The sequence below is a fragment of the Heteronotia binoei genome, chromosome 11 (genome assembly GCF_032191835.1).
Source record: "Heteronotia binoei isolate CCM8104 ecotype False Entrance Well chromosome 11, APGP_CSIRO_Hbin_v1, whole genome shotgun sequence".
NCBI classification, from domain to species: Eukaryota; Metazoa; Chordata; class Lepidosauria; order Squamata; family Gekkonidae; genus Heteronotia; species Heteronotia binoei.
The window spans coordinates 55,732,346-55,746,568 of NC_083233.1; the positions used below are offsets into that span (position 1 = coordinate 55,732,346).

General features: G+C 45.4%; 1 protein-coding gene across 1 annotated transcript in view; it reads left to right on the forward strand.

The window, feature by feature from the left end:
• GCN1 (GCN1 activator of EIF2AK4) overlaps positions 1-14,223 on the forward strand; it is a 66,904-nt gene that overhangs the window by 32,094 nt on the left and 20,587 nt on the right. The window contains exons 28-40 of the mRNA XM_060250400.1: positions 680-823; positions 1,546-1,673; positions 2,350-2,539; positions 2,654-2,724; positions 2,843-3,008; positions 4,953-5,147; positions 8,137-8,383; positions 8,774-8,895; positions 9,844-9,958; positions 10,792-10,971; positions 12,342-12,562; positions 13,157-13,225; positions 13,612-13,750. Of these exons, the coding sequence (XP_060106383.1) occupies positions 680-823; positions 1,546-1,673; positions 2,350-2,539; positions 2,654-2,724; positions 2,843-3,008; positions 4,953-5,147; positions 8,137-8,383; positions 8,774-8,895; positions 9,844-9,958; positions 10,792-10,971; positions 12,342-12,562; positions 13,157-13,225; positions 13,612-13,750 (1,987 nt within the window). The remainder of the gene's footprint in view (positions 1-679; positions 824-1,545; positions 1,674-2,349; positions 2,540-2,653; positions 2,725-2,842; positions 3,009-4,952; positions 5,148-8,136; positions 8,384-8,773; positions 8,896-9,843; positions 9,959-10,791; positions 10,972-12,341; positions 12,563-13,156; positions 13,226-13,611; positions 13,751-14,223) is intronic.

Below are 14,223 nucleotides of genomic sequence, written 5' to 3' on the forward strand. Positions count from 1 at the left end.
ACGTGTGTAATTTTCATGTCTTGCGGCTCTCAAACAGTTTGGCTCTCAAGCCAGTTTGGTGTAGTGGTTAAGTGTGCGGACTCTTATCTGGGAGAACCGGGTTTGATTCCCCACTCCTCCACTTGCACCTGCTAGCATGGCCTTGGGTCAGCCATAGCCCTGGAAGAGGTTGTCCTTGAAAGGGCAGCTGCTGTGAGAGCCCTCTCCAGCCCCACCCACCTCACAGGGTGTCTGTTGTGGGGGAGGAAGGTAAAGGAGATTGTGAGCCGCTCTGAGACTCTTTGGAGTGGAGGGCAGGATATAAATCCAATATCATCATCTTCTTCTTCTTCAAACATCTGACATTTATTCTATGTGGCTCTTACATTTGGCCAACCCTGGATTAGAATTTCTTTGGTTCAAGGATCCCTGTAGAACTTTTGATCTCATGAGAATATGCTGTTTTTTCTTACTAGTTGGGATGGGGAGTGGGCAGGTTTTCCTTGGCCAGGGATAGCTTTGAGAGAAGTTGTATAGCAAAGAATTCACTTAGAATAGTGCTGGGGTTAGCTCATTTATATGATCTCTATTCTGGGCAGTTCTCAAACTTCAGAAGGCAGCATATGAATAACTCAAATAAATCTTCAAGTTGTGAAAGTGAATTTTGGGTAGTCATTCTAAATCTGTCGACATTTCTCAGGTTTTGGCTTCGAATGCACTGACAGCTTTGTGCGCCAGCAGCAGTGGAGAGGACGGTTGTGCCTATGCAGAGCAAGAGGAAATCGATGTGCTCCTCCAAGCCCTTCAGTCTCCGTGCATGAACGTTCGCGATGCAGCTCTCCGGGTCCGTTGGAATCACATCCTCTCTTGGACAGGAGGGGTTCTTTGCTTGCTACCATCCTTCACGCCTCCTCATGTCTTGAAGTTTATGCTAAATTTATTTACCTAAACCAAAAGTGTGCTGCTTTTGGGCTGAATTAGGGCCCTTGAGGTGGCACCATTTTAAAAAATGTTATATAACAAACATCATATAAATAAGCAAAGAACAAAGAAGACAGGTCAGTCAATGAGGGTACACCAGACAAAACAGAAGGGACTTTGTTTGCTGATGGAAAACAGTGATGAGGGGGCAGGTGGACAACTCCCCTAGGGGATTATGAATATGGAAGGATGACCGGGACTATTAAATCCAGTGTTCAGGATCAAGGGGGATGCCAGGTACCGGGGAACAAAAAAAGGGGAGAGCCATTGTCTTAATTCCTTGATTGTGAACATTGCATAGTCTGGCCACTGTCAAAATTTCCTTGCATTCTTTGCAGCATCCTGTGGTTGTGGCTGTCTGCCATAGTAAGAAAGGCAGTGAAAAGGGCAACACATAGGAGTATGATGCTGCTCATGTGGAGCAATGGGTGAACAGCTCAACATGCAAATTGCAAGCGCTGGAAGAGAGAGTTCAGCCACTTCCTAGTTTAGCTTTCTCCAGACAGATGGAAGCCTTGAGATGCCAAGCAGTGGGGAAACGGAAGATAAGCTTTGAGCTGATTTGTCTGGTTGATTTCTGTTCAGGGATTGATGGAGTTACAGATGGTGCTGCCAACTCCAGATAGCGATGAGAAGAATGGGCTCAACCTCTTGCGCCGTCTCTGGGTGGTGAACTTTGACAAGGAAGAAGAAATTAGAAAGTTGGCAGAGAGGTGAGGTATAATTTTTGGCCTTTTTTTCTCCCTCAGGAAAATAGTTCAAATGGCGAGTGGTTATCGTTTCTCTGGGACCTGAAGTAGTATGTTCATGACCTGTGAACAAACCAAGTTGCCTTTGGCTGAATTGGAGCATTTGCCCACTTTTACTGCCAGCAGATCTTCAGAGTCCCAGGCAGAGAAATGTCTTTCGCAGCACCTGCTATCTAAGATGACTTTATAACTGGAGTTGCCAGGAATTGGGCAGTCCTCATGCAAAGTGCATGCTGAACCACTGAGTTGTGGTGTATTTTGATCTTCTGCTGTGGTGGAGGACCAGAACATGTTTTTCTAAAATACTCAGTTTTCACATGTGTCATTCCCCCTTCTCCCACATCCAATGCAAAAACTCTAGAATGTAGGTTTTACGTTCCCTATGAAGTTTATTCCATCTTTCCCCATGGCCCAAGGTGACTTACAATGTATAATTAAAAACATGAAAAAAACAATAAAATCCCAATTAGTGATTTCCCCAACTTAATACAGTGCTTGCGACTTTTACGCTTAAAAGTTCTGGTAAATGTTTTAGAACTGTATTAGAATGTTGTACACTGCCCTGAAAAAAGTTTTCTGTATTGTTGTTGTCTCAATGCAAGATGGAGGATGGCCATTTCACTTCCTTGGTTACTTGCAGGCTGTGGGAGTCGATGGGGCTGGAGCTGCAGCCGGATATCTGTTCGGTGCTGATTAAAGATGTCATCCACTACGAGGAAGCCGTGCGGCAGGCAGGTGCCGAGGCGCTTTCCAAGGGCGTTGAACAGTACCGAAGCCAAACCAGGGAAGTCATGACCAAACTGATGGAGATTTATCAGGAGAAACTCTATGTAAGTTCCAAGGAATAACGTTACCTGTGCAGATGGAAACTGCTGTTTCTGCTTCACATGGTGCCTGAGCAGTTCCCCCCACTGATGGACTCCTACCTCTTTCTTTCTCACCAGAGGCCCCCTCCAGTTCTGGATGCTCTTGGACGTGTGATATCGGAATCTCCACCTGACCAGTGGGAAGCCAGGTACTCCCTGTTTAAATTCCGACACTCTTAATCTAAACAAAACATTCCAAGCTTTCTCTTCTCTAAAAAAAATATAGTGTGAGATGAAATTATAATAACTAGCATGTCATCCTCACAGGTGTGGCATTGCTTTGGCCCTGAACAAACTTTCTCAGCATCTTGATAGCTCACAGGTGAAGCCTCTTTTCCAGTTCTTTGTCCCCGATGCCCTTAATGATCGCAATCCTGAGGTCCGAAAATGCATGCTGGATGCAGCCCTCTCTGCGCTCAATACCCACGGCAAGGCAAGTTGGATTTGAGCTCTTGTTTAACATTCAAGTAGGTACAAATGAGAGACCTGCAAGGACTTATGGGGTCCATCCAGTTTCCCCTATTCTGCTCTGTTTTCTTTTCCTTTCCTGAAAGCCCCCATTCCATTCCCCTCTCCTCTTTTCCTGCTTGCGTCTCTCCTTTCCAGCCACCAGCCAACCTACCTTTATCTGCTTCCCTACCTTGAGCTTTCCTTCCTTCCCTCCCCCAGCAGCCTTTCCCTTGGAAACTCTGGTCCAGTTCTGCACTGGGGGGAACCTGCAAGGACTACCATTACTCCACTTTCCTCTTTCCCACCTCCTAGCAACTCCCATATCCTTACTTTTCCCTGCTTTTTCCTCTCTTTTGAATTCATCCACCTTTTATCTGCCCCCCATCTTCAACTATATTATTTACTTCAATTATATGCTACCTTTCTCCACAGTTGGGACCCAAAGCAGCTTACATGATTTCCCTCTCCTGCATTTTATTCTCACAACAACCCTGTGAGGTTGGTTAGGCTGAGAATGTGTGAGTGATTCAAGGTCATCTACTGAGATTCCACAGTAGAGTGGGAATTCAAACCTGAGTTTCCCAAAGCACAGTTTGAAACTTTAACCACTACACCACACTCTGGCTTTAGTGCGTCAACTGCTTTTGCACAATAGCAAGCAGCTGGACCTGCGTGAGTTAAGCAGACTGCATGGTATCAAGTCACCCAGTGGCTGCTGATGGGCCTGGCCCCCACTGAGTCCTTTCTCAAAGGCTAAAAGAGCCTTGAAAGGGCCCTCCTCTCTTTCCCTACATTTTAGTAACAGAATGGAATGCTGGCAAAACTGTTGTGGTTGCCTAGCAACAGCCACCAAGGGCATCTTTTTCTTAACGCTACAGGTGCTGCTATCGTTTTGAGTTTTTAACCCTCCTGTGTATTTTTTTTTTAAGATCCTGGATTTTTCCCCCTGTAAACTTGTCTGTTTTGTCCATTCATCTTTTTTTTCCTCCTGGTTTTCAGATTTTTCTGCAGTCCTGGGGCATTACCCAAGTTTGTAGAAAAAATTTCCTTTTATGTAAATGAGCCTAATCCTGATCTATAGATGGGCCCACACGTCACTATTCGATATAGGATGTCTGAGAAGGGAATGAAGTGCAGTGTTGAAACCCAGGTCGTTAAAAAGTGTTTAGAAAATACATTCCCAAGCGTGTATGGTGTAGAAGTCAGGAGCTCTGAACCAGGAAGTCCCAGTTTCAGATTCACCTTAGCCTTTGGTAAGTGGTCTGGTAATGACAAGCCATTATTGTCTCAGCCTCAGTTTCCCATCTGTACTGTTGGAATAACACTGACCTCTTTGCTTGGTCATAAGGAAAAAATTCCACTTCATGTATATAAATACAATCTGTTATGCTGCATATCAGTCATGGTAGAAGGGTTAAGCATGGGATAGGAAATGGATAAACCCAGTGCTTCTAAGTGGTGTGTTTGTCTTCTTTTGCTAATATTACCTAAATTTTGCTAACATTATTTCAGTTTGAACCGAAAAATCTTCCCAGAAAAACCTGCATTCCTTTTTCTGGCAGAGAAAAGTTTGTCATTCCAAACATCCACTATTCTTTTCAACTGGAGACGGAAGGGATTGAACCTGGGACTTTCTTTATGCAAAAAGATTGTTCTGCCGCCATGACCCCCTGCCCTCAGAATTACTTCTGGTGGTACTTTTATTGTGCTCCTCCCATTGCAACAATTGAGAGCGCAGGAAACAATGCCTGCAATTATAGTCTCTCAAATAGTCGCCCCCCCCCCTTCCCAGAAATACAAAAGAACAGATTTTTCTGTGGGGTAATTTTAGATTTAATTGTGGATTAGAGGCTCCACCTCCAGTACCCAGCTGTGCTTAAGTGGGTTTTCTTCTGGTCATGGGTAACAATATCTTGACGACTTTCAGGACAGTGTTAACTCCCTGCTGCCAGTGTTTGAAGAGTTCCTGAAGAACGCACCGAACGATGCCAGCTATGATGCCGTCAGGCAGAGTGTGGTTATTCTGATGGGATCTCTGGCCAAACATTTGGACAAGAGCGACCCTAAAGTGAAACCAATCGTTGCCAAACTGATAGCGGCACTCTCCACTCCATCCCAACAGGTAGTGTATTCTGCTTTCTTCCCACAATGGCAGAACAAATTTGAAGACCTTCCCATGAAGAATACGCACAAGTCCCCACTTCATGCAATAACTTGCAAGTACAAACACAAGAAGCCATTGTAGGGAGCATACTAAGCAAAGTCTCGCTCACCTACAAAAATGTTCTGTTATTTTGAAACATTTATTTATTTAATTTCTATCCTGCCCTCCCTGCGAATGGGCTCAGGGTGGATCACAACATAAAAACTATAACAATAATCAGCTTAAAACTTTTTAAAGAATCCAATCCAAAGCAATAAAGATGGCTGTCTACAAAAACATGACATCCCTGGTCTGTGTCAAAGTTGTAGATATTTGGGTATAATCAGGTCCAAGGGTTCCCAGGTAAACAAATTCCCTGCCAGTAACAATGAAATAAAGCAATTTCCCAGCCAGGCGGGGGGGGGGGGTTGAGCAGGAGGGGCCAAATGGTATTGGGCATCTGCTGCCTCAGTTTTTTCAGTGGTGCCTGTTATTATTTTTAAAGACTTAAATGCCCTGCAGTCCTTCCTTCTCTTTTGCCTCCCTTCCGCACTAAGGCATAGCAGAGGTCTGCCTTTGATGGCTCCTCCATTGAGGCATTGTCCTAATGGAAAGAAGTTGCTTTGGCCCTACTTTGGTTTAGTTTTCTTGGCTGTTTCAAATGGTTTTCCCAGTGGGCTGAATTTTATTGTGGTTCAGTAGGGCATTTTCTTGAGCCCTGTGACACAGAGTGGTACAGCTGCAGTACTGCAGTCCAAGTTCTGCTCACAACCTGAGTTCGATCCCAGCGGAAGCTGGGTTCAGGTAGCCAGCTCAAGGTTGACTCAGCCTTCCATCCTTCTAAGGTCGGTGAAATGAGCACCCAGCTTGCTGGGGGTAAAATGTAAATGACTGGGGAAGGCAATGGCAAACCACCCCATAAAAAAGTCTGCCATTAAAACATTGTGAAAGCAGTGTCACCCCAGAGTTGGAAATGACTGGTGCTTGCGCAGGGGATTACCTTTACCTTTTAGGGCACTTTATATATAATACTATTTATCTACAAATTTTGTAAATAATAACAGTAATGTATCACAGTACACATACAACCTGAAGAAAGCAAAAGTCCAACAATAGACAAAGAACAAGTAATGGCAGTAATAATTCACGTTCCATAGATGGGCATAATGAAATTGGTAGACAAGTATGCACTGGGATCATACAGAGTTTGAACTGGAGTATTAAAACCAGGATGCAGCTGTATTTCTTAGGGGTCTTGGAGGTTTGCTGTGTAGATTTTTTGGCAAATTTGGGGAAAGGCAGCCTATTTGTGAAGTTAGCTGGATTTATTTATTTATTTGATTTCTAGCCCTTCCTCCTCTGCACAGCAGGGCTTAGAACAGACCCCAAGGGGAAGGAGTAAAAAACATGTAAAACTTCCTTTCAGATTGGTGCTATGTCATGCTTCAAGTATTCTCCTTTAGTAAAAAGGGTTGTTGTGTGTTTTAATTTGGAGGGTTTCTTTAAAATGGCAGTGGAACCTGTTAGATCCAAACCAGGGAAAAGTGAAATGCTGCATATCCACAGTTGGCCACTTGAGAGCGCCCTTGTCTTCTGAATGCTCTCAGTAGGATGAAGCCTCATTTAACAAAACAGTTAAGGCAGTAAAAACTATATGTATTTTATACTTTTCCTTCTGGAAGATTTTAGTTGGACAGAAAATTGCACAAGTCTAAGAGACCCAACAGGAACAAACACCTTCCCTTTACAATAAACAGTAATCCATTTTTATATTTTAAGACTGAGCAATTGTCAAAACATCTTTACTTTTTTTAAAAAAGAAAAGAAGTGTGACCCTATTGGAGATCTGTTTGATGTAGATAACTGAGCAGTGAACTGCTACTTATGTGATTAGGAGAGATTCGTGTTGGAATAATATTCTTCAGTTATCAGAAGTTCATTTTTTTAATTTTAACTTTTATTTGAAATTAAGAAAAAACAGTAAATGTCAACAAATGCAGCATTGAACATGAACATATGAAGCTGCCTTATACTGAATCAGACCTTTGGTCCATCAAAGTCAGTATTGTCTTCTCAGACTGGCAGCGATTCTCCAGGGTCTCAAGCTGAGGTTTTTCACACCTGTTTGCCTGGACCATTTTTTGGAGATGCCAGGGATTGAACGTGGGACCTTCTGCTTCCCAAGCAGATGTTCTACCACTGAGCTACCATCCCATTGAGCTAAAAAGGCAGATTACAGACATAGAGCTGTATAAAATGAAATAAATTAAGCATATAAGTAGATATTAAGGACTTAATTACAATTAACAAGGAATGTAACTAATATTTAAATTATTACCACATTTCACATGCAGTTAATAACATCACAAAACTGACTAGGAATAAATGAGCTAGCCATACACTGCTGATAGTAAAAGGCTTCAAGGAAGAAGAAGAAGAATTGCAGATTTATACCCCGCCCTTCTCCCTGAATCAGAGACTCAGAGCGGCTTACAGTCTCCTATGTCATCTCCCCCCACAACAGACACCCTGTGAGGTGGGTGGGGCTGAGAGGGCTCTCCCAGCAGCTGCCCTTTCAAGGACAATTCCTGCGATTGCTATGGCTGACCCAAGGCCATTCCAGCAGGTGCAAGTGGAGGAGTGGGGAATCAAAGCCGGTTCTTCCAAATAAGAGTCGGCACACTTAACCACTACACCATAGTGGCTCTCTAGGAAGAGAAGGGAAGCCATTTATATAGTAGGTTATCGAGGAATTAGAATTTACTGTAGAGGTGACATAATCAGAGATTGTGTCCATTGCATAGATTTCCCAGATTTTTGCATACCAAGATTTTAATTGGAGAGGACCAGGACGTTTCCAATGAAAAGCAATCACCATTTTTGCAGCTACTAGGAGTGTAGAGATCAGAGCTTTGCATTAGGTCAGTTGGCATACATCCAGTGACCTATCAAGGGCTACTTCTCATAGGTTCAGGAGTCTGTGGCCGGCTGCCTTCCACCTCTTGTGCCTGCAATCAAAGAAGATGCGGGAGGAATGATCCAGAAACTGATGCAGCTGCTGCTGGAATCAGATAAGTACGCTGAAAGGAAAGGGGCAGCCTATGGGCTAGCTGGCCTGGTAAAAGGCCTCGGCATCCTCTCCCTGAAGCAGCAGGAAATGATGGCCACTCTGACCGATGCCATCCAGGATAAGAAGAACTTCCGGCGGCGAGAAGGTGAGTTGAGCATGCTTTTCTCCTCGACCTGGGCTGCTCTGCTTACATAGCTTAGACCAGGGGTACTGTTAGTGCAGTCCGATTGGCGCTGCAAGTTTGAATATGGCCATTTAGAGCTGCATTGCTTCCAGCGAAGGTATAAAGCAGCTATCCCTGACTTTGTCTTGGTTCTGCTGCTGAGATGCTGCAATTTGAACATAGCCTATGGACGTCAGGTTGCAGCTTGACTCCAGAGGACTCAAGTCGACTTTACATTGCTCTTAATTATTAAGGGTGTGTTCCTTCAATTAGCTGTGTGCTGGTTCAGTATCTGAGAATTAGCATAGACAAATGATTCAGCTGCGGGCTGGCTGATATGTTGTCCTTGTTGACTGTTCTGTCTCTCATTAGGGGCCTTGTTTGCTTTTGAGATGCTCTGCATCATGCTCGGGAAGCTCTTTGAGCCCTATGTGGTTCACGTGTTACCCCACTTGCTGCTCTGCTTTGGAGATGGAAATCAATACGTCCGAGAGGTAAGGGGCATGGTGTTCCCAAGAAAGCAGGCAGGCAGTTCGACAAAGAGCTGTAACCTTTCCACCTGCTTTTCCATGGCATGGAATCTGAGTGAGAAGGATAGGCTTCCTGCTACTGAAAGGAAAGGGGTCATAATTGAGAATGGGGTGGAACACAGATCAGTGGTAGACCACCTGCTTTGCATGCATTGGGTCATAAGCATCTCTTGCAAAATCTGCCTTTTCTTTCCATGGATCTTCCCGTTTCTCCCTCTCCCTGGTATTACGTTGCTCCATGGCCAGGGAGCAGGACCTGTCAGACAGTATGCAACACTGTGTACCGATTAGTGTATTGCACTAAGAACTAGGAGACCCAAGTTTGATTAGCTTCTTTTGCCAGTAGAAGAATAAAACACTTTCAAAAACCAGAGTGATCAGCCCTGACCTGGATAGCCCAGGCAAGCCCAATCCCATCAGATCTTGGAAGCTAAGCAGGGCTGACCTTGGCTCCTTAGAATACCAGAGCTGGAGGCAGGGGCAGACTTTTTTCAACCACCTCTCTGAATAGCCTCCATGCCCCCAAATAGGGATCAATTGCAAGAGGTCGCCATGACTTCCAGGTGTGCACACACATGCAGCCACACAGAAATACAAAGATACAAAAAAACTCCCTGAACAACACCACCACCAAAACCCCCCAGAGTGTTCCTGCCTAATGGGGTGGGAGCAGCAGGATCCAGTCTGACTCCTGATGAGAGTGAATACTCATGACTGTTACTGTTCTTATCCTTGAGTCTGTGGCTGTGGTTTTCATCCTCACTCCCCTTCCCCTGCACCACCTCTGCACTTATACTGCCATTGCTAGAAGCCAGCCTCATCCTGCTCCAATGCAAGTTAGAATTATGTTTGACGGTTGGATCGTGACAAAAATGGAAGGCAGATCCTAAACCCAGTCTTCTGTTCCTCCAGGCTGCAGACGACTGTGCCAAAGCAGTGATGAGCAACTTGAGTGCCCATGGTGTGAAGCTGGTCCTGCCATCATTGTTGGCTGCTCTAGAGGAGGAGTCCTGGAGAACCAAAGCTGGTATGATCTTTGGTCAGATGTCCTAGACTTGTTGTCAAGAGGGCTGACCTCTTCAGCCAGGCTTTATCTGGAAACTGCTTTCTTTTGTGCTTCATGCTGCCAACAGGCTGGGAGTTTGTGCCTCTGCAGTGTGGAATTGGGGAAACAGGCTTGGAGTCAAAGGTTCTCTGTGTGCATTTGTGCGTGTGCGAGATTAAATAAGTTTCTAGTCCTTGTAGCAGAAACAATCCAGATTTTTAAACAATGTTTGCAAAAAAGGTTCTGCTCAATGGTTGGGTGGAAAGAAGTTTGTGTATGTGCAACTTGTTTTCTTAAATCTCTTTCCTATTTTATGCATAACTCTCCATAACTCCAGAGCTTGCACAGCACTGAGAAGAAGTCCACTGAAATTACCAGCCTACAAAAAATGCATTAGCTGTCTTTGTGCATGGCTATAGTTAGTTATTGACAGATTAAAAGAAACAAACCTCCTGCTGTTGTCAGGTTTCTGTGCTTAGTTGCTGGAGGGTCATCCTCTTCACCACAGACAGTCACACAGATGGCAGATTAACAATCTTGGAATTGTGTTTTCTGAAATGCATGACATTTATTTTATCTGTCTTATTTCTGCAAAGAAGAGTTAGGAGGCTTAAACAGTCCTGCGAATGGAGAATCCTGTCAGTTCTGTACGAACTTTCTTTTCCTGTCAGATGCAGTTGACTTTCTATGTTAAGAACTCCCAGCCTCACAGTCCACAAACCTTCTGAGTTAATGTCACCCAAACCTTCTGAGTTAGTTGACTTTTACCTTTGCTCCAGTGAGTTTGCTAATGTCCTACTTCCTGCCTCCCTCAGGCTCTGTGGAATTGCTGGGGGCCATGGCCTACTGCGCTCCCAAGCAGCTCTCGTCCTGTTTGCCAAACATTGTGCCAAAACTCACCGAAGTCCTCACAGACTCCCACGTGAAGGTCCAGAAGGCAGGGCAGCAGGCGCTCCGGCAGATTGGGTCGGTTATCAGAAATCCTGAGATTTTAGGTAAGCGTCTGTCATGCAGAATATTTCAGACCAAGGACATCAGCATTTCCGCTCATAAGTGTAATAATAGCATTGAAACATGGAGAGCACAGGACCTTTCCATTAGCTTTGGAATCTCTGGGCACACCCCAGAACCATTTGATTAGGCTGGAGTAAATATCTGTGGATTTTTATGTCCAAAATAGGTGGGTAGAATATAAGCACATACTGCAGATAAGGATGGATGGGGAGCCAGACACTGTGGGACTGTGTGTGCCATTTGGGGCTTGAAGGTGTAGCAAGCTAGGAAGAAGCAATTCTGGGGCCTCCAATTTGAGTCCCCGGTGGGTTCCCCCTGTTGTAGGTTTTTGAGGAGATGGTTGCGTTGTGTCTTGCTGCCATCAGTAGGTTTAGGGCTGACAAAAGAAAGAACCTCACATCATGCAGAACTGTGGAGTTTGCTGTAATGAGGCATGGTGAGGGCTACTAGCTTGAACAGCTTTTGGAAAAGATCTGTTCTCTGTGAATGTAATTCTATCAGTGGCTGCCAGTCATGATGCCTAACTAGAACATCTGTGTTCCGAGATAGTATACTTTTGAATACCAGCTGCTCAGTGGGGTGGACTTTTATGTCCTGTTCATGAGCAAGAAAAAAATGGGTAAGAAGCCAATGGTACAATCAAATTTATTTAGTTGTGACCCTTACGCATACCAGGTTAGCCTCCTCGAGGGATGAACCTACACTGATTCCACATTAGCCTTTGTCTAAGTCTTGTTCTTGGCTCTCGAGTTTGCACGGGACAGGGAGCAAGCAGGGAGCATGCAGCCCCGCTCCAGAGTTGCCAATGCAGAATCCAGGAAAAAGAGAAGAAGAAGAAGAAGAAGAAGATATTGGATTTATATCCCGCCCTCCACTCCGAAGAGTCTCAGAGCAGCTCACAATCTCCTTTACCTTCCTCCCCCACAACAGACACCCTGTGAGGTGGGTGGGGCTGGAGAGGGCTCTCACAGCAGCTGCCCTTTCAAGGACAACCTCTGCCAGAGCTATGGCTGACCCAAGGCCATGCTAGGAGGTGCAAGTGGAGGAGTGGGGAATCAAACCTGGTTCTCCCAGATAAGAGTCCACACACTAAACCACTACACCAAACTGGCTCTCACACACAGAAGGGAGGCAAGCGCTAAGTGTGGAATCGGTCCTAGTTTCTGAGTACTCAGAGACATCTTGCTGGTCTTTGTTTGCAAGAGGATGATAGACGTGATGGATTGTTGATCTGATCCAAGACGGTCGTTCTCATAGTGGAAGAGACCTTTTATCAAGAGGGTTCCCATTGCAGTGAGCACAACAGTGGCCTCTTTCGGTGACCTTGTTCCATCTCCTTCCCACCCCTCAGCAATTGCGCCGGTTCTCCTGGATGCCTTGACGGATCCCTCCAGGAAGACTCAGAAGTGTCTGCAGACTCTGCTGGACACCAAATTTGTCCATTTCATCGATGCGCCTTCTCTAGCCCTCATCATGCCGATTGTCCAGAGAGCTTTCCAAGATCGTTCCACCGACACCAGGAAGATGGCAGCCCAGATAATTGGGAATATGTATTCACTGACGGATCAGAAGGTATGCTGCTGAGGACAGACTCTTCCGCTGTAGGCTCCTTGTAGAAGGGCAGGCAGATCCAGTTAAGGAACTGTAATGTACCATACTGGGAATATAGTACATTATGAACACACCCATAAACACTCATGAAGCTGCTTTTTACTGAACCAGGCCCTTCGTCCATTAAGGTTAGCATTGTCTGCTCAGCCTGGCAACAGTTCTCCTGGGTTAGTTCTCTCTGGGAGTATCTCCTGCTAAGCAGAGTTGCCTGTCTTGTACTCTGTCCCTGTGTTGCCATTTAAAGGTTCTGCCTCATAGCTGCAGCAGATCACATCACTCCTTCAAGCTAGCATAGTCAATTGCAGTTTCACAACTTTGACCTGTCATGCTCCAAGGATGGCAGGCTTACCTGCTGCCCTTTCCCTTTATCATACTTCACATAGGCATTGGGGAGGTGGTGGTACCCAGTGGGAGTGAACTGAGAGTGAGTCTTCAGCAGATGCATTTTGTTTCAGAGCTGTCCCCAAGCGTATCTTTTTATGGTACAACCACCTTGCTTCCCTGTCCAGTTTTTCCCCACGCAATTGTTCCAACTCACCCATTATCACGTTTCAGGATCTGGCTCCTTATTTGCCCAGTGTGACTCCTGGACTGAAAGCGTCTTTGTTGGACCCGGTGCCTGAGGTATGTCTCCCTGACAAGTCTACTGTTAGACCTCTGAAGCTGCCTTACAGCGAGTCAGAATAGTGGCTCATTTACCACAGCATTGCTTATTCTGACAGGCCCACAAGTTCCCTCCCCTAGATCCTGTTAATTGGAGGTGCTAGGAATGAACCTGGGACCATCTGCATACAAACCGTGTGCTTTACTGACTGAGCCAGCAGCACCAAGGAGGAACTCTCGGCCCATCTCCCTCAGGAGGGCTATCTATTCTGAATGGCAGCAGCTCTCCAGAATCCCAGCCTTACGGCAGCCGTTGAACCTTGTGCGGGCAAAAGGCATGCTTGCCATTGAGTTATTGGCTCCTTGCTTCTCTCCAGTTCTCATTACCCCTTTCTTTGAATCTGCAGGTGCGCACGGTATCTGCAAAGGCACTGGGCGCTATGGTGAAGGGGATGGGTGAGTCCTGCTTTGAGGACTTGCTGCCTTGGTTGATGGAGACCCTGACCTATGAGCAGAGCTCGGTGGATCGATCTGGTGCTGCACAAGGTAAGAATGACTGGCTTTGTGCAATGCTTGGAGTTCTCTTCTCCTTTTCCCTTCACGTCATCTGGCAGATTGTGCATGGGATGATAGGGACTGTTGCCGTCTTCTTGGTTAAGTACTGAATTGAGGTGCGAGAGAGTCAGTGATGGACCATGAGCATGCCAGGCAGCCAGGGGCAAGAAACCAATTGCCTTGGCGTTCCATCTACATCGCCCGACCTCTCAAGATTGTTCGGAGGTTAATTCAGTAAAGGTTACCAAATATTTCTTAATTGAAATGTGCCATAGGAATGATGAATAATTATCAAAGCCACAAGAGGTCCACGCTAAAATAAATGCATATTAAAGAGATAAAAGTTGAGGTAGTTAGGAAGCTGGATTCTCCGGGTAGTACTACGTTCTGCAGCTTTTCTGTGGGAACATAACACACATGCAGCCCTGATTATAATAACTTCATCTTTATAACACTGAACTGTT